Raw genomic sequence first — 21029 nt, 5'->3', positions numbered from 1 at the left:
TTGCTTTCAGTAACAGATCCTGTGGAGTTAGCATGCATTTGCTAGTTGCATATCTTTGGATATTAAAATGAAGTTTTGATAAAATTTTGGAAAAAAACCAGATTAGATAACATGTTTTGGAGCTAATCCCATTCACTGTAACTTACAAACAAAAAATCAAAACAGATAAGTCATTACATTTTTCCCTCCTCTGTAGAAGTCATGTTGAGTACGAGGGCAGACATGTTTCCTAGGAATTCTGGGGCATATACCACCAACTTCTCACTAGAGGTCACTGTGATGTTGCTGACTTTCAATATAGTGTTGAAATAACCCAGCCAGTTGATCTGATTGGGAGAGAAAAAAAGCATGCAGGGAAATCAATATAGTGTGTGCCTCACAGTTTGTGTCAATGGTCATTGGGAACTGAAGAACTTAGACAACTTATAAGTCTATCGCAAAAATTTCAAATAAAAAGTTGATTCTTATATATGTAATGGAAATTATCTTAAAGTGTACAATTATTCAAATATCCAGTCAATAGGATTAATACTAACTAAAGATTAAGGTGTATTTCTTTCTAAATCTATCTTTTTAATTATTAGCCTATATTCACATTCACTCACCACTGGTGCCAGCTGCTGGAGCTCCGCTAGTGACATCTTGTGGTAGTTTTTCTCCTCGTCTCTCCTCTCATCTGCTGGAATTGTTATCTGAAGGAAACTTTCAAAATTCACTTATTCTGTCATATTATTATAATCAAATAAAATCTGTGTGTGATTGTGTTATTTTTTATGTAAATGATCACATTTGATATGTGCCTTAAAAAAATTCTTGTCTCTACTTTTAGATTTCGTGGGAAATACTGACTAGCATTTTACAGAAATACTGTCTAACATTACTGTTCTGTGTGCGTGAATGTGTATGAGTGTGCATGTGCATGTCCGAATGCATATCATGCACCTGTACGAACATGAGCATGCATGCCTGTGTGTGTACATTAGCAACAAATCCCTATCACCATTGATACAGTACATACATTTGCCAGTCGTGTTTCAAACTCTATAATCTTCCTGCCCATGTCCAGAGTGTCATTCTTGTCCCAGCCCAGCAGTGACCCCAGTTCTCCCATGTACTCCAGGTAGGCCCCCAGCACCTGGAAAATGGAGTTTGATTTAATATTATTTTTTAATTTTAATATTATATTTTCAGGCTGTGATAAAAACCATAACAGTAAGCAACTGAAAATAAACTTCATTTTTATATTATATTTTCAGTCTGATACACAAACCATGACAGTAAGCACCTGGAAAAATGAACTTTTTTCACCTGGAAAATAGAGTTAATTTTAATATTGTCAGTCTGATACACAAACCGTGACAGTAAGCACCTGGAACATAAACTTCATTTCAATATTACAGTTTCAGTCCGTGACAAAAACCATGGCAGAAAGTGGAACTGGGAGGTTAAAGTTTTTTTATTTCAAGAAAATTGTAATAAAAACAACAGGGACAACAATGAATAATTATAGGGCTAACTGATACCTTGTCTTCCTCTATTGTTTTATTCAGGTAATAATCCCTGTCAGGAAGCCCCAGGCCACTCTGATCAACCTGCAAGAATAAATTTACATTACTACAGCAATACCAGTAATTCCACATATACATGCATGTAAATCAAACAGAACCGTTGTCCTACATTAATATTCAAAATGTCTTTGTAAAGTAATGTCTTAATAAGATTTCATTAGTTTAAGTTTCAAAATTTGTCTTCTTCAGATACAATCTAAAGTTTTCTGAAAATGAAATGTAGGAAAATGAAAATGTTTGAAATATTTGAATGAAAAAACACATTTGTTTTTGATATTTTGCAATATTATGAACAACAGGATACAAAATGCAAAACATCCCACCAAAGTCAACCAAAGTCTATTAGTATACTAGTACAGTAACAACCTGTAGGATATTTTGCTGAGAATTCCTCTCATCTTCCCCCACCCAGATAGCCAGCAGTACATCAATATTGTACGCCTGGACCAGATTCAGGACACGGTTATAGTCCGTCTGCACTGTCAGGTTATCTAGGTCAAGGTCGTGTAGAAGGTCAAGCAATGGCTGAGATCCTAACTTCTCAATTGTCTTGTTGGTGTCCATGCAGGACAGGTAGTAGGTTTTGGCTTTTTGTTCTGACAAACTGTCAAACTTTTCTTGTGCGTCTGAAATTATTTATTTGGAAAAAATTGATGTGAAACATTCACAATCTATACTTTCAGAAATAATTCTGTTCTGAACCTTTTTGTATCTTTTATATTTGGGAAAAAATCAACACCTACTCTGAGAATGAAAATGATCTAATAAGCCTCATAAATAATACCCTCAAATATCAAAAGCAGCTTTCACTGATTTTCATTGATTTTGATAAAAGTTACATAGTTCACATGACAAAGCCAAAGTTGGCAGCAGGAAATAACTTTGAATGGGCACTAAAATATTATCAACCATTACTAATAATATCCCTTATAAACTACAATCTCACCTAAAGCATTTTTCATTGCGAGCTGGTTCTGTTGCCATAGTACCCCAAATGTCCCCCAGTGGGAGTGACCTGAGGGTATGGGGTGTTTCTTTATCCACCCCCCACATACGTAGGTGTAGAAATCCTCACACGGGTCCACGCTGAGATCCATGGCATTGATGACGGAGCTCGCCACAGTGACACATGCTGGAGTGACACACTTGTCTTCTGTGGCTGAGGAGAAAAAATATGTGATAAGGTTTATTTAGTTATCAGAGAGTAATGCTGGTAATGTTCCTGGAAAAAAACGTTTCCATGGTACTGGTAAATGAACTAGTAGAAAATTGGTCCTGCTTCATTCATGCTTCAAAATCATCAATACTGCTACCACTTTCTTCCACAATGTTACTCCTAGGGCCAAAATGGAACTACATGGCTAGCACTAAGACCCCATTCCCATAGATATTTAGCTCGATCTATCTGCCTGGGGAGTCTCACTAGATTGGTGTCAGCTTAACCAGCTTAAATGTCTGTCCTGCCTACTAAAAGCTGTAAGGGGATAATTAACTTCCGTGCACGCTCGGCTGACTGCAATTTAGCATGAAACCCCAGGGAGTTAGGTCAATCCGGATGGATCGATCTAAATCTCTGGGAATGCAATCTAAGTTGTCAGTTCCCTTAGCAAGAAAAAAATATCAAGTCTGCATCAGACTGTCTTTCAAATTTACTGCAAATTTGCAACAAGGGATTTTTTTGTTCTTGGAAATTTGCATTAATACTTATGCCACTTTCATAATCTGCCTACTTTCAGAGCCAATACGGGACTGCATGTCTACCACAATTAAGGTCAACAGTTCCCTTAGCAAAAATTATCTAGTATGCATCAGACTGTCTTGCATGTTGTGTTCTTCCAAATTTTCAAGAACTTGAATGTTTTCTTGCAAACTATTATGCGAAGAAGGAGCTTCTTGAATATTTGCAGCCAATTTGCAAGAATGTAAATGCTTCACTGCCTGCTGCAAACTTAAAATGATCTTTCAAATTGACTGCAAATTGGCAGCAATACATTTTTTTTTTTGAAAACTCCAATAAATGCACATTTGCTGCAATTTTTTTTCATTTTGCTTTAAGTTTGCATTCTTTGTTGTAAAAAAATGAATTTCCTGTACAGAAGAAATTATAGCAATGTGATTTGTAGAAATAAATTAGCGGTAAAAATAATGCCTGCCTTCTTCTGTTTCTAAACTGAGGAGCATATGGTTTGTAACTGAAGCTCAGAAGCAAAGTTAAAAAGGTCATAGGAAGGTAATCAGGGTCAGGGACAAGGTGATCAAGGTCAAGGTGATCAGGGCCAAGGCCAAGGTGATCATAACATCTAATCAGCATCATACAGTGACTAAAAAACAAAGAAGTATCTTATCTCAGTGTTTCTGTATAAGGCTCTAGCTAATTTAAGTGGATCCAAAAATAAACCCTTCCCGCCTGGCTTCAAGCAAAAGTAATTTCCTTTCTTAAGAACCTGATCAACTAAAACTCATCAACTACAATAGCAAGTCTGGAGGTGCCACCAAGACTGACTCAGCGTGTCTCCAAGTCTTTACATCTAAAATAAGCCCTAAGACTTTCAGAATTCTCTGTCACCACTCATTTTAGGCAATTTGATGAATGTCTGTCCATTCCTGTCTATACTGTCTGTCTCAGTGCCTCTTCACTTGTGATTAACCAACAACACACTCTACAATATCTAACCTGCTGTCATCCAATGACTAGAAGGCATATAGGAGTCACTAGACACAGTGACACCAGTCATTACAGGCCTTCACTATTGTCCACAGCCAGGCAACAGTTCAGTCATCTTTTGAACCAACTTTTACAAATTTGGACGGCTATTTTGCAGATTTTTATCACTGGGGCAGTGGGAACATGAATTTTAACTGCCTATTTCAAAATACTGGCAAAAAACCCTGCCCAAAAGGATTTTAGTTTCATTTCATTTAATTGAATTCACACAGCTACTGTTTATTAATTGGTCAGTGTCAAGGGAGAGAGTTCTTCTCAGGTGTTTCTCTAACATAATAGCCAGGCCATTTAGCTGTCAATCTTTCAAAATTGAACATTTAAGATGGAACACTAAGATACAATACTTGAAGACAAAAGGCTTTTAGTCTTCATCTGATTTCCACATGGCTTACTCTCTCACATAACACTGTTGTATACAGATCATTAAAAGTCCCTGGGAGATTCTATTCACCAAATTTCTGGGAAACATGTCATTCATCACTTTGTATAGAAATGGGAGGCAGTTTAATTAAATATACATGTGCTTACATGGGCATATGCGAACATACATACACACAAGGACACACACACACGCATGCACGCAGAGACACCTGTACACACACACACACACACACACACACAATGTATGCACATGTACACAACACACCCACACGCACAAAATCACACACGTCTACACATGCTCCAAGGCAGACAATCTTAACAACACTTTTGCCTGCTTTCCAGCAATATTATTACAGTCACAGTAGGTGCAATGAATTTTATTAACATGACCTCTATACAAATGTTAAACCAAATCCTAAATCAATAGCTGGCCACTAGAGTGCATTATTCAGGGATTAAGCAGAGATTTTCCAGCGTTTGTGAAGGCAATAAAACCAAAAGGTCAATCTGTATTGGACAGGCAGCAGGTCCGTCGCCTGGGGTGGGCCGAGGGGGGGGGGGGGAGGTGTTGAACAAACTGGGGTTCGAAGGGGGTTTGAAGCAACCGCCTCTTTTGCTGGTGTACCATGGAAATCTAACTCCCCTAAAGGGTAACTCCACAGTGAGATTGTCATGATGAAAATCTGACTCCCCAGTCAAAATTTCATAATTAAAGGAGTCAGATTTTCATGTTACTTAGAGAAATAAGTCCGTTCTAGGTAAAATTTGATCTAGGTACATGAAGGTGTCATGGTAAAAGTTCCACTTTTTTTTACCCCCCTCACCCTTTGAAAATGCTGGCTGTGGGCCTGGGAAGCCAGAGTAGCTCATGGATTTCAAAAATGTGATGGGGGAGGGGGGGGGGAGAGAAAGAGAGGGAAGGTTTGAGTGATCTTCCAATTTAAAAAGATGCTCTCTCTCTCTCTCTCTCTCTCTCTCTCTCTCTCTCTCTCAGAACTAATGAGTTGTAAATACAATTCAGTTACCTGCAAACAAGAACTCCCTACAGCAGGAAACACTGTGTAAATGAACACATCCATATTCAATAAGATTTGTTCTGCCAATTACATAGTTTTACAGCATTTCTCTACCACAAACAGTATCATGAGATATTCAAGAAAATAAACACTATAAAACCCAGTGGCTTTTTTAAAAATTATGTACAGAATTTTTGGTATTAGAGATAGGATCAAATTTTGACCTAGGTTTTTATGAAAAACTGACCCAAAATTCCCTAACCTAGTCACATGACCACATTTAATAAGACCAAGGTTTTCAAGATTTTACATTTTCAGACATGCACAAAATTGTCCCTTTGGCAAGAAGTCAACTTTCTATTTAGACATTATATAACAGTTTAAGGAAAAGCTAACAAAGGATTACTGAGAGTGGTATAATTAAATCATGCTGAACATAGAGTTATTCCAATAAATACACAACCTTTGTGATAAGTATTATTCCTACGTTCCCTCTTGGCTTCACAATTACCAACTGACGTCAAACAAGATTGTTCCTTTCCAAGAATGTCTGCTTCCTTAAAATATTGCAACAACAATTTCTGTCCACTAATTTAAGTCAAACAAAGCCCAAGGATGCGCTGGTTTGATCACCCTGGGTTCCAGAGAGCTAGATATGAGTTGTCATAACGCCTACCATGCAATCTTTCCTGTACACTTTTATAAAAGAAAATCCTTCCTTACGGCTGCATAGAGAAGTCAAATTAGCTTGGTTGCTACTTCTAAGACATTGAGCATTTTTCAAGAAGGCTGCCAATTTGTGAGCAAAAATTTAAGTCAAGCAATGTCCAAGGATGGTCTGTTTTAACCACATATGGTTTCAGAAAGTATTGGAAACATCCTTCCACTAGCATCATTCCAGCATTCACTGAAAACAGCAGCCACCAACAGAGATGAATTTCCAGCAATCTCTGAAACTCTGGCTGGAAATGACAAAGGCAGGCTGCTTATAGTGTTGCATATCACATCTTATCAAGTTAGTTACAAAATTCAGGGTGATTTGACAGATTACCCCATGAATAGTGGCCATGCATCCCCCCTTTAATCTGAACATTCTTCTCCTTTCTAGATGCCACCTGCGTCTGCTACAGAACTAATGAAAAATCTATACAACATTCCATAAATACCACAAAAGACAACAAATGCCAATTAATAGTAGATTCTATATTTGCAAAGTCCAAGTTAAAATTGATCATCTTTATTCATACTTGACCAAATCACCTAATCATTGCAAGTTGATGTCAATGACTATGGACCCAATAACATAAAAAAAACTAATAAAAAGCCGTTTCCAAATCCTTATTTTTTTTCGCATTAGTCCCATTTTCCACATCATCAATCTGGCGTCAATGTTAGCATGAAGTGTAAATACATGTTGCTGGTGATGATGTCATCAATATTCACCAGTCAACCTCAGTGATGTGCCAGAGGGTCTCAACTTTTCTGCAATATTCTTATAGTGATTCATCAATTACAGCAGGTTGCCTTTTTAGAGGCATTTTCTGCAGTTGTGTGTGTGTGTGTGTGTGGGGGGGGGGGGGGGGGGAGATGGTGGGATGAGAGAAAGAGAGAGAGTTTTATGCTCCATTTTGGCTCTCTTATTGCAAATTATGATGCAGAGAACAAGTAGCAATTCTCTGCATGATCTAATGCAATCAGCTTTGGCAAATTTGTTTAATATGGGGAAAAATGTATTTTTGGACAGCTTCATTTTAAAATCAATGATTTTATGTATATATCTAGCCATTAAAACATGCTATTAAGATGAGAAGAATTTTAAGAACCAATTTTTTTCTTAAATTGAATCAAAATTGAAACAATATTACATCCTCCTATAAAACAAAGTACTCCAGAAATAAAAACCACCATACCTGGGGGAGTGGTGGCAGGTGGTACAACTCGCGGCGAGGGTGCCCGCTCATCATGGCGCGATGCCAGTATAGAGATGAATATAATAACGAGTAGCGCCAGGAATATACTCAGCAGACCCAGAAACTGCTCGAGTCGCGTGAAGCGTCCACAGATGGCGTAGCCCGCCTTGTAGTGTAGCGTTGGAAATCGCGTGTGTCCGTCATGTGCGTTGCTTTCCCCCATGGGAGTGTCTGTAGGGCTGGCGCTCGACCCGGAGCCTTCCTCGTCGTCCACCTGTCTCTCATATTTGGGGTTCGACATCTGGAATTACAGAACAGGCATCACTGTATTAGGTGTTCATAGCTGGGGAAAAATGTTATAAAAATCAACTGCAATTTCTGATTCATTTCCTACACATGACATTTTGGCAAGAAAATACAATTATTTCTTATAACAAGATCAAATGCACTTTCCTTCTTATTAGTCCAAGAAATTGGTGCAGAAAAAAGGGTGAATTGTGCGTTTTTTACCTACAAGCATGAAATTTGCCACAGTTGTAGATAATGGAATTCTAAGCTTTTTTGGATATATGGGCATGTCTGAAAATTCCAGTATGGCCGCCAAATCCAATATGGCCGCCACAAATACTCTTTTAAATTAAAACATCTAATATATAGTCCTAAAATGGTTTAGAATATCATTTTAAAGCTGGAAAATATCATGCTATGAATGAATTGTCAATATCCGCTTCTACAGGTGTTTAGAATTCCAAAATGGCCTCCAAAAGTAAAATAAGCAGTTTACTTACGCAAAATATGCAGCAGTTTTGTAAAATCATCAAGCACTTACAATTAAAAGCATAAAAATTGGCACAGTTATGTAGAACATGATTCTAAGCAACGTTGGATATAGGGGCATGTCTGAAAATTCCAATATGGCAGCCAATTTCAATATTGCCCCCAAAATACCCTTTCAAGGTGAAAGTTATTTGTATAGTCTTTTATAAAAATATCATTTAATGGTTAGAAAATACCATTGTATGTATGAAGTATCAGTATCTGCCACTTAAGGTTTTAAAATTCCAAAATAGCCTCCAAAAGTCAGCAGACCACAACTATTGAATTGTAATCACTCAGGAATAGGCATGTGGGCTTTGCAAACTACCTGTATAATCACCATATTCCTACCTGTGCAGGAGCTATTCTACAGATTTTTTTAAAAAACCATCAAGCATGATACATTTATTATGTACTGAAAACAGTCCTTCTTTTGATAAACCAACATAAGTAGTTTGACTTTTTGCTCTGGATTCTCATTTAGACCAATTCCCAGTTAGCAATCTTCTTATATGGCACTCATGAGTGACTCCCCCTTTCTAAGAAAAAAAGTATCGTGCAAAATCCATAAAATGTGAAAGAAACACCAGAATAACTTAGCCTTAAAGAGGCAAATATAAAAAACTTGGGGTGTACCAATTTTGTCTGTTGGTTATGATTCTTCAGCTAGATCAGTGCATGGCGCTTCATCAAATGCTCATAAATATAACAAAAATGACAGCTAATCAAACATACAGGTCTCAACAATTTGGTGTTTTTCATTGGTAAAGTACTAAAAGCGGGGCACATTTGCACTCGATAATGTTATGATGTTATCTTGTGCTTCAAAAGTAAATTAGAAAAGCTTCTTATTTAAAAAATTGGCTTTAGTACATTCGCAGTAATGGCTACCGAGAATTTAGTGAAAATTTATGAGCAAAGAAATACCTGTACCCCAAACAGAGGGCAGGTGTTGAGACGTGCTGTTGCGTTGCAGACTTCACACTTCGTGCACTAAAAAAGAAGCACTGATAGGCGCCAAACTTTGGTTTTCATTTGATCATTTGGCAACTTGTTTAGTTACAAACTTATACTTTCAAAAAACTGAACATGAAAATAAAAGAATTAAAATCCTCCAGACAGTTAATACATACAAAACTTCAAAAAACGATGTATTCTGAGGATTACACCAAGAAATTAGTGCAATATGGACTTTGAAAGGTAAAAATTCATGAGATTTCCGGCATCATTGTCTCTGTGGGACAATCCAGAATGAAGCCATGAGGAGAATTCACTTACCCAGTGTTGTGAACCGTCTAAAATGACTTTAACTTTAATTTATAACTGTACTGAATTCCAGTGTATCAATTTCCATTAACGAATTAACTAATCTATGGGCTCCGACATGACTCCAGATTCGACTCAGTCTTTCACTTTACGTGCACAGAGAAGCATAACAGAACAACCTCACATCTTCAGTCTCAGATCAAAAAGTGTCTTTATTATGGACAAGCTTCAAGTTATATACAGATTATCTACAGGGAATCTATGTGTACATGTGGCTGCTACTTATTTACATGCGTGTACATGTGGCTGCTACTTATTTACATACTAATTGTTGTGCAATATTAACAGGTGATATGCATCTGCCTAAGGAATAGGCCTACCTATGGGCCTCTACCGAAAATAATATTTATGTATGCAGGACAGATGCAAATTATATAATAATACGTTGATTAACTCTGAATACACAATGTGGAGTTAGTGCAGGATTCCACACGCCTTCCCCTCTTTATAAAAAATAATGGTACATTATTTTTAAAATTATATCAACGTGAACAATAAAAGTTCCCGGAATATAAAAATCCTTTTCATTAAACTCAATTAAGCCATCTATACAGTTATGCCAAATTTTAATTTTGGATGCTTGATCCGTATGTATAAATGTATCCTTTGAACAAAAAATACATTTTTTTTTTTTTTTTCAGAGTTAAAATTTTATCATATTCCTATCACATACCGTTACTACAACAACAATGATGATTATTATGATATTAACTCCTAATTTTATCTAATTTCACAAAATCTACCAGGTAGCTCCTACCACATCTGTTTGTAGTTATGTGTGCAGTTGCTAACTGTGGTGAGGGGAGTCAGAAGCATTGGAAGACAATGCTAGGCTAGGGTTCACACTAGTAACCTACATCTACTAATATGCCCTTCCACTCATTTATGTTCCTATGGACCCTCATGCATGTAAACTGATGCTTTCTGGTGTTAAAAACGACCAATGCCTCTCGGTATTTTGTTGGGGAAAGTTGATTACATGTAGAAGCTTTAGCTTTTAGGAAATACTGGGAAAGCTGAGGGAAACACAACTACTAGTAAAGCTAGGCACACATTAATGAATGAAAATTATTTAACCAAATAAGTAGAAATTTCGGTGTAGGTAGTTGTTATCCTCTGTTGAGATATTGTCCATTTACTAAAGTTAAAGGTTGACCGCCCATAATGTGCAACACTTACTTGATAAAATAACTTTCGTTAATTTGAAACTTATTTGTGAAAATACCTTGACATTTTCGTATCCTTGACATTTATAGAATTGCTACATGTGGTGTCACAACTAGACCAAAAGGAGTCCTGTTCCATTTTTTATGGTCATTTGGGTCTAAATGTAACTAAAGGAGCGAAAAACCAAAAAAGAGTAAAGACTGTTGTCAGTCAGATTATATAGTAGTCTTTTTTACTTTAAAAGGGTTTTAGTGGCCATATTAGAATATTCAGACATGTCCCTATATAACAAATTGCTTAGAATCCTGTTCTGGACAATTGAGCCAATTTTCATGCTTGTAGTTTTAAGTGCATGATGAATTCACCATACTGCTGCTGTGAGTGGCCTGTTTTTCTTATTTTTGGAGGCCATTTCTATACACTTAAAGAATCAAATATTGATACTTCATGCATACCATAGTCTTGTCTAACCATAAAATGTTATCTTAAGTTATTATAGGATTATATATACTTGAAGTTTTAATTTGAACGGGTATTTGTGTCGGCTATATTGGATTTGGGGGCCATATATTGAAATTTTTAGACATGCTCATACATCCAAAAGTGCTTGGAATCCTGTTTTACAACTGTACCAAATGCCATGCTTGTAGTTTTTGATGAATTAACCACTCTGCTGGATATCTTGGATTAGTAGAGTGCTTTTTACTATTGGCGGCCATTTTGGATTTAATACACCTAAAAAAGCAAATATTAATTCTGAATTCATACCGTGGTGTTTTTTAACCTTTGTATGATATTTACGCCCTTAAAAGACTATATACTTGAAGTTTTAATTAGAAGCCGTATTTTTGGAGGCCATCTTGGATTTGAAGGCCATTTTTAAATTTTCGGATATGCCCATACATCCAAACTTGCTCAGAATTTCATTTTCCACAAACCTGCCAAATTTTATGCTTGTAGTTTTAAGTGCTTGATGAATTCCCCATTCAAATGGATATCTTGAATAAATGGTCTGCTTTTTTTACTTTTGGCAGCCATTTTGGATTTAATACACCTGAAGGATTCATACCATGGTGTTTTCTAACCTTTATATGATATTTTAAGTCATTAGAAGACTATGTACTGGAAGTTTTAATTTGAAAAGGTATTTTGGTGGCCATATTGGATTTGACGGCCATTTTGGAATTTTCAGACATGCCCATATATCCAAATTTGCTTAGAATTTTATTGTCCATAAGTGTGCCAAATTTCATACTTGTAGGTAAAAAATGCACAATTTTTCACCAATTTCCTGGACTATATAGTTTGCCATACAAAATGGATTCACTATAGCTAGCGGAAAAAATGTTTTAAAAATAACCTTATGCATTTTTCTTGTAACTTTGACACCTGAAAAGGCAGAACAATAAATTTCCATCCCTTTCCTGAGGGATACATCCTTTGTAACAGTAGTGAACCTGTTTGCCCACATACAAGACCTGTGGAGATGAAGTGACCTGGAAAGATTAGTGCACCCATCGCCACTAACTGTACATACCACTTTTACACTGATAATTACTGAATCTACCTCAGGACTTTCAGTGTCTATCAACTGGTAATCTTTATATATCTTTATACATTATGATAATACTGATGCTGTCTTTTTGACAAGTAATCCAAGTGGCACGCGCTCGCTCTCTCTCTCTCTCTCTCTCTCTCTCTCTCTCTCTCTCTCTCTCTCTCTCTCTCTATATATATATATATAATAAGAGATCTATAGAAAAAAATGTAATAGAAAAATAATCTCTACCAATCCCTAAAATTTCCAACAGTCTAATAGATTCTGAACTAGTAATTTTGTAAAATCCAATTTTATTTACAAGTAAAATGTCTAATCCACCTAATAAACACTTGAGTTGTCTCTAACCTGAGTAGCCAGCACTGGTTAAGGTTAAAAGTGCACTAGATTGTGGAAAATAACTCAATTCATCAACCTGTTAGTTCTGCTGATGATGATGGGACCACCATGTTTTTCCTGGTGATAATGAGCAGTAATTCACTACATATGTAACGACCAGAATAACTGCTTCACACTATGTCCTACTAATCAACATCATGCAAAATGGCTTAATAGTATTCAGTTACTGAGCGAAATTCATGCACCTAAAAAACACTCCAGAGGGCCAATTTTAAGATCATTCGAATTATTCAAGCTGTTCAAATTCACAGAACATTTCTATAATTTGGGTTCAACTGCACTTATCTATTACTATTATTATTTTTCTAATTTGGACCATTTAACCCTCTAATATTCGCACCAAACTAGAGGGTTTTTTTTTTAACCTTCACTGATAAACCAAGTATTAAGTTCAGCCAGTCTAAGTAAAGTGGAAATGGGATAACAAGTGATCAGCCTGTTGATCTGAGTACCTGGAAATGTCAAGACAGGGCACATCTTCGAGCTATTCCTAAGTAATGATTTCCTCTCTTCAAGAGTTAATAGTACAAAGGAAACACAAATTAAAACCAATCATTTAATTGCAGGTCAAAAATTCAAGATGTGCTAAACTATAAGATCACAGATGTTCACAAACATTCTAGCTTAAATAGTGACTTAGGAAACATATTTTGTGGCTGTTTTTTTTTTTTTTTTTTTTTTTGAACCTTTAATTTTTAAATTATACTGATTTTTTTCACCAGATCTTGCAGAGCGATGTCGTCATGAGACATTTCTCTAAGGAAATCTGCCACTCATATGTGGAAACCAATTAGGGAAATATCATCTGACCATATGCCACAGAAATGACAAAAGTGACAACCTTTCTTCCAGCAGACATTATTGTCACAGGTGTAATAAGAGATGACATTAACTCCCTGTAGCCAATTATATGGTTTATAACTACTGTTGCTCATTATAAGCAGGATACTGGAAGACTTCCTACCAGTATTGCCAGAGAGTAGTTACTAGAGTATTGGTCATCCCGGAAGGGGTAAGGACTATTAATATCTTCACAATAAAGAAATTAAGGCATATTATATACTTATAGAGATATTCATTTTATCTCTTCCTTAAATTATATCTACTTTGGGAGTCAGTGATGATTTATTAAGAAAATATATGCCATTTTTATAACTCTATCTATAACTGCTGTGGGTTTTTATTGTATTCCATCATGTTTTGATTTTTTCTTTTCCTTATTTGGCTCCAGCTCTGGTAAATGATACGTATAACAATTCTCTTTCTTATTATGTTGTAGCTGGGCAAAATATTTACGTATTGTTAAAATTCAAACAGGTCATAAAAAATGCAGCAAGTCATCACTACATGATGTGGGATTCACACTATTATTTATCATTATTCATAATTATTTTTATTGTCCTTACTTAGTTATTATTGTATTCATACCAGCATGTAAAGATCACCTCATTTTTAGTTCGTACTATTTTATCAAATTACATCGCGTTATCCAAGAACATTAAAAAGTAAAGGTAGGAACGGTCTATATCATTATTATCATTTATCTAAAATAAAAGCACAGAGTATGCTCTTTTTCATCAAAAGGCAGTTCTTTCCAATCAATAAATGTGCACAAAAAGGCCATGTTTGAACATAACATATCTGTTCCCTTGACATTTTAACTTGCATATTTTTTTTTAGTTAGTTAGCAAATTTCCTGGAAAGGTCAAAGACCCTGAACTCAGCACTTCAAAACTCATCAAATTGGTATTCTGCTAGCTAGATACAGTGTCTGAAAAAGAATTCCACAGACAATGCTTCCAAAACAGCAATTCCCTTTTGTTTAGTATAAAATTATGAGCTGGCAATATGTCCATATATTTTCTCTCTCTCTCTCACACACACACACACACACACACACATAAACACAAACCCACTCACACACACTCAGAGTTGCTCCCTCTCTCTTTTTCCCTTTGCTACCCTGTCTCTTTCTCCATGTTGTTCACTCTTCCCTCTCTCTCTCTCTCTCTCTCTCTCTCACACACACAAACACACATACACAGTCACCCACTCTCTCCTTTTCCCTTTGCTATCCTGTCTCTTTCTCTCTCTTATGTTGCTCACTCTCCTCCCTCTCTCTCTCTCTCTCTCTTACATACACAAAGCCACACACGCACACACACACACACACACACACACACACACACCAGTTTCTCTCTATCTCGATATCCTACCAGCATCATCTTCACCGCTGTCTCCAGCCCACACTTACAATTGGAAAAGCTTCTCTAATTTTCCCAGCACTGATGAAGATTAATTTCTTCTCCACAAATGACATCAATAACTGCGCTGCATGCTAGACCTGCAGCGGCAATATCGGTGCTTTGTGCAACAATCCTCGGCTTTTTTTTTAAATAATTTATAGGAAATACAGCTTTGATACTAAAGCATGCAATCTGTTCTCATCTGTCTTCAACCCCAAATGGGATAATCAGACGGAGAAATAAATAGCTTAGTTTCCTGAATTATTACATGGTAAAATTAGAGGCTTAGTTATATGGATATGTATGTTACTATGGAATTGAGGGAAAAATAATTAACAACGAAAGGTATGCATAATAGCAGTAAAACAACATCATATAATTGACTTAGTTAGTCTTTTGGCAAAATGTCTGAAAAAAAAACACAACATATGGGACCTTCATGCTATCTATGCAAGATCTAATGCACAGTCCTTAACACATAGGATCTGTTGAATGACATCAAAGGCAATGAAAACGAATACAATTGTAATACTGCACTGTGATCAGTCATTTTGTAATTTACCTCAACTAGTGTTTCCCGGTCCGTCGCCATGGGTGACGCTTCATTCATTTAGATCTCAGTCACACACGCAACGCCACTTGAAGCAAGGTACCAGAATTCATGCAATAACTAAGCTTCAATTGAAAATCTGTCGACTGGAAACGGCTTCCCTCTCTGCTTTAAACACTGCTTTCATTTGATAACCAAACACTGCAAAAAAAAATTTCCAGCACCGTTCTTGTGATGCCGCCTTGTTCACAGCATTGCAAGACTGTACAGCCAGATTCCTGTGCATTCAGAAAAATTACGCGGACTCTTGGTTTTTCTCCCAGCATGCACAGAGTGGCTAATTAAAAGGAAGCAGTTGGATGAATGCTCACAGAATATTATCAGAGTAAAAATATCCAGCTATGAATGCAGGATAAATGGCTTGCCATTCATACTGTGTATTTCCAAGGATCTGTTCTCTCATTGCAGTATCCTCTCAGGAATAGTGCGTGATAATTAGAGGTCAGTGAGAGAATCGCAATCTCTTCATCCCCCCCATCTGCTTCAAAAATGAAACTGTTCTTTATCTCTGCGCCTCCAAACTTATTGGCTTGGTGATTAGAACGCAGATCACACATGAAAGAACGTGTGTCTGATAACGCACTAACCACGATTGGAATTTTTTCGAAGATTTATTCTTCCAATCAGACTAGCCAGCCTCAAGGGGAGGGGGGGTGTGGAGAGGGAAGGGGGTAGGAAGGGGGGGGAGCGGGGCTGGACCCCTGTAGGAGAGAGATATGGTTCTTCTTTTAGCATTTCTTGACCTCATGAACACACCTGAAGAGAAAACCCATATATTCCATTCAATATCCCGCATTTTTATACATTCAGATTTATAACTGGGTTCCAACTACCCTTTTGTTTTCCAATATGGGTTAACTGCTTTACCTAGGAAATATAATTTTTTCTGCCAATTTTTGAAAATTCCATGAAAAGTTAATTTGCTTCTGTTTACCATGATAATGAAATATGGCTCATTTCTGCCATACTGGTATTTGGTATAAATCCAGCAAAGTCAATGTTGCTACCTAGTAATTGTCAAATTGAAAACATCTGCATTTTTTTTTTCTTCCAAAATGCAGCCAAAATGAACATCTCCTGTCAATATTAATTCACACAGACAATACCCTCTTTTTCATGAACCAATAGGAACAATTATCTGTCAGTGGTACATGCACTTTTACATAAAGAATTTAATTATGCTGTGGACTGGATCCAGCGGACTATCATGTAGCCTAGCAAGTGAAAGTTAAAGGCAACAGCAGCTCTGTTGAATTTGAAAGTATTAAAATATCCAATGACTCTTGAAGACTTGGGTGTTTGTCCTATGGCTCAATTGGCTGCTGCTGTATAAGAAGCAAGTGAGCACTTACTATTATTACATCACAAGCTGAAAGCTGGGTTAAGGATGGGACTTCTCTTGCTATAATTCATTTTAGGAGTCCTAAAGGAGTGTGTGGGACTCTACAGGACTATAAAATTTACTATCAGTTATGTCCTAAAGGATTCCATATTTCCTATAGTACCCAATCAATGGGGTTTGAGACCAATTATTATAGGGTCCTATATGACACTAAAAGATGGCCTACAAGAAATTTCCATTTGGGGTTTTCAATACAACTGTACGTTATAGTACATTTCACTTTCAAGTATAGTAATTAATACTTTTTGTCATCAATGCATATATTCCTCTTAAAACAGGTTCTGATGCATTTTACTTCAGTTTCATCACAGTATATGTAATGTGACAAACAATTTAAGCCAGTGCAATCAAGCCGACAAAAGAAATTATTTTCGAAAATTATTTTTTTCTGGGCTCAAACATTTAGACCAATCATGTGACAGAATTTTTTTCTTGTTCCAATTGTTCGACCATATCGTCAGCAAGACTCGGTGAATTTTCAAGCCAGTAGATTTTCTTTGACATCCTGTGAAGCATGTCTGTCCTTGCCAGCAGATGGAGCCAGGTATTCAGTCTTCATGCGGGTATATTCTATACTACTGCCTCCAAGCCCACACAACTTTATTTTTATTATTGTGGAAATTTCAGCTCTCATTACTTTATAAATAGAAAACAAGGAAATTGATTGTGCAGCTTTGCATTATTCAAAAGATCCATTTCAACTGAAACTAAAGATAACAGCTTGTTGTGATAAATCCGACTTGTCACTTCAATACCTGATAATGCTGAGGTGATTTCATTTTGATTATTATGTTGACAACTGCATGAAGTGCAGTGATTACTAATGTTATTTAAACACAGAGAAAGATGTGAAACAGGAGTCTTAATTGGAAAATTCACATCTCAAATGTGAATGGACATATTCATGATTGGAACTCTTGGGTAAAAAATAGGTGTTCAGTCTATTTATTTTTTCTACCACCATATTACCAGAGACAATGAAAAACCTGTTTCTCCATATATAAACTTGTTTTCCATAAAATATGCCTATAAATGAATTATCTAAGGCCCTATTCAGAAAAGATGATCCTTAGGATCTACTGATTTGTGGATCAAATATGGAGGATCTTCATGAAAGCAAGACCGCCCTATCCTTTAATGGTCTTCCCGCCTGGTTTCAGAAATTTTAAGTTTTGTAAGTAGGAGTCTTTTTTGACATTTTAAGGTCTGCAGACCAAATACCACGGAATGGCCCTATAATATTTTAATATTATTGTATTTAAAAATCCAATGTTTTATTATCCTGGCCACTGCATGGACGCTAGGAGATATCTGGTGTTTTTCCATGGCTCATCTTACAGTCTTTCTGGACATCTGGTAACATAATTTCCACAGCAGCTGCATTCCCTCATGCATAAACCTTTCTAATATTTACATGCACAGCATTTAGGTATGCTTGAGTGCTCATAAACCAGAATACACACCATATCATCTGTACTATATGCTGAATGTATGCCAGAATACACAGCAGATCATCTGTACTATATGCTGACTGTATGCCAGAATACATAGCAGATCATCTGTACTATACATCAGAATACTTGTGCTGAGATGAATGGCCAAAGGTTGAGGAAAAACATCAGGTGTAAGCATGTAGATATGAGTGTATGTGTGTCTGTGTACTATTATATATATACTTAGTCTAGTATATATATATATATATGTAAATATCTGTACATGTGTTATGTATGTGTATGCCTTTTCGTGTGTGTGTGTGTGTGTGTGTGTGTTTGTGTGTGTGTCAGTTGTATGTGTCACTGTGTTCTTCTGTGTGTGTATGTGTGTGTACGTGCATGTATGTGTGTGTGTACGTGTGTAATTACTATGTGTGCGCAAGTGCATGAGTTTGTCATACGCTTGGTGATGAAGCAAAGCTGAGTGAAAAACTCAGCCTAGATTAAAAAATAATTATCTCCTTTGTATATAATAAACCAATTCAATTATATTGTATTCTTACTGACATTATATATACATGTACTTCTGCTACCACCATCAGTGCACCTGAAATGGTCTTAATCAGCTATTTCAGATCACAAATGACCTTACATATTCTCAATCAATTATAGAAATGGTCTTAAAATGGACCCCTTTTAACATCAAGACTGATCTAACGTCTAGTTTAAGTGGTCAAGCAATTTCCTCCCATCACAATGGAGGACACCTCTGCTCAAAATGCATAAATATTATTTAACAAATTAATTGGAAATCAGTCCAATAATGGTCTAAAGACCATGTTAGCTCAATTTTGATCTGAAATTGATGATTTTAATCAGACCATTTAAGGCCACATAATGAGAAACACATAATTTCATGATAATTTATCAATTTTAGCCTCTCATGAAACAAGAAATTGAAGCCAAGCTGTCTCTTCTCAGATCTCCTCTTGCCAAACATCAAACTTATACATGTGCCAGCATGACATCAAACATGGCCCATGTCTCTATATGCCCTGGAGGAACACTCTCTGGCAAAGTGGTGGCAGAGGCCAGTGCCCAGTGAAACTCAGAAGCTCAGGGTGATACTTGTAATGGGAGAGACATGGGGATAGAGAGGTACAGTAAGCTCCCAGTGACCTCTGAGGCCCCATTCACAAGAGGGGACTTACTCATCCGAGGGTCAAATATGGCTACACACTACAAAACTTGTCTAATCTGCTAATAAACACTGAATAGATAACCCGAGGGGAAGTATTCAAGTGGGTCGGCCATATTTGGCCCTAGGACTAGTTATAGTTCCCTTTTCTGAATGAGGCCTGAATCTCAGGGTCACGTCACCAGACATTTAACAAAGGGGTGGAGCTTTATCAAATATTAGTGTAAACCACAGTATCTTCTTCATTGAGAGCAATTGGCATATCTTATCACATATACGGTAAAGTGCCATGAATTTCGAACGGCTCTTGAATTTCGAACGATCTTAAAATCGGCCGTCTGGAGTTTTTTCTGGACCATGAATTTCGGCCAGTAAGCAATTTTGCGCGATCTTCATTTCGTGAATTTCGTACACCTTAAAATCGGCCACCGGGCTATTCTCGCGCTTATAAAGATCTAACAGTCGGCAATGTTGCCCTAGCGTACCTTTACCTGAGTACTACGTGTGCGGCCCAAGGTGCAAGATAACGATCAGTACAGTTAGTTTAGGACGCTAAACAACATCGTCATATCCATTCATTCAGATAACAGGAGAATCTATTAAGAGTTGTACTGTCGGGCTGTTGTTTCTTTACCGCAGTATTCGGTGTGAGATAGCGATCGGTAGTTTTGCTGAGGCGCACAATAGCATTGTTAACAGTAGAGACTTCAGTAACAGAACAAAAGAGCAATGTTAAGAGCTGCAATAAAGATTACCATTATTGCTTTCTTGTCTCGCTCGATCTCCCGCTGACGATCTTCCGCTAATGAAGTCCCTTGAAATGTACAAATGAAATGAAAAATATTTTTAAAAATTATAAATTCCAATGGGGAGGGATGGAGGGTTAAAAACAATCGAGAACGATCTCCGGCTGACGATCTGCCGCAAACGAAAGCCACTGAACGAGTATGAGCTTTCTCGTTTTACTCGCCCTTTGGCTTACGAAGTCTCTTTAACAAATATGAAAATTGCCTCCTGGTCTCTCTCGGATTGCGAACGATCTCTCGCCGAAAATTTGAAATTTTCCTTTCTGTCAATCAGCTTTGTCAGTTGCCGTGCGTATGAAGGTTCGGAAGGTGTCCCCTTTCACAAATTGGCCTGTAGTTTGCTTAGTGTTTTGTTCATAGAAACATTTTATTGTGTTTTGTAAGCTTTAAGAAAGTAGTTTCGTCGTGACTGAATATCAGCGTACACTACAAAGTAGTACCATTCATCTGTGACGCATCATAAAAGCT

At 36.8% G+C, this 21029-nt stretch overlaps 1 protein-coding gene across 7 annotated transcripts in view; it reads right to left on the bottom strand.

Annotated features, from left to right (window-relative positions):
• The window catches only part of LOC106156498 (endothelin-converting enzyme homolog), a 41479-nt gene that overhangs the window by 10808 nt on the left and 9642 nt on the right, over positions 1 to 21029 (bottom strand). For 2 of the 7 annotated variants that reach the window (XM_086996236.1, XM_086996233.1), the window contains 7 exons: positions 7601 to 7901; positions 2515 to 2727; positions 1935 to 2194; positions 1524 to 1592; positions 1019 to 1135; positions 606 to 692; positions 178 to 326 (listed from right to left, as the gene is read on the bottom strand). In XM_086996236.1, coding sequence (XP_086852362.1) covers positions 178 to 326; positions 606 to 692; positions 1019 to 1135; positions 1524 to 1592; positions 1935 to 2194; positions 2515 to 2727; positions 7601 to 7901 — 1196 coding nt within the window. Of the gene's footprint in view, positions 1 to 177; positions 327 to 605; positions 693 to 1018; positions 1136 to 1523; positions 1593 to 1934; positions 2195 to 2514; positions 2728 to 7600; positions 7902 to 9694; positions 10376 to 12815; positions 12911 to 15674; positions 15893 to 19120; positions 19142 to 21029 lie in introns of those variants that run through there. The other 5 variants (XM_086996232.1, XM_013531773.3, XM_086996234.1 and 2 more) reach the window with 5 other exon arrangements.

This window comes from Lingula anatina, chromosome 9 (genome assembly GCF_051362555.1).
Source record: "Lingula anatina isolate TDL-2025a chromosome 9, LinAna3.0, whole genome shotgun sequence".
Taxonomy (NCBI): domain Eukaryota; kingdom Metazoa; phylum Brachiopoda; class Lingulata; order Lingulida; family Lingulidae; genus Lingula; species Lingula anatina.
Note: the sequence above shows the minus strand (reverse complement) of the source record. Positions and strands in the feature narration are given on the sequence as shown.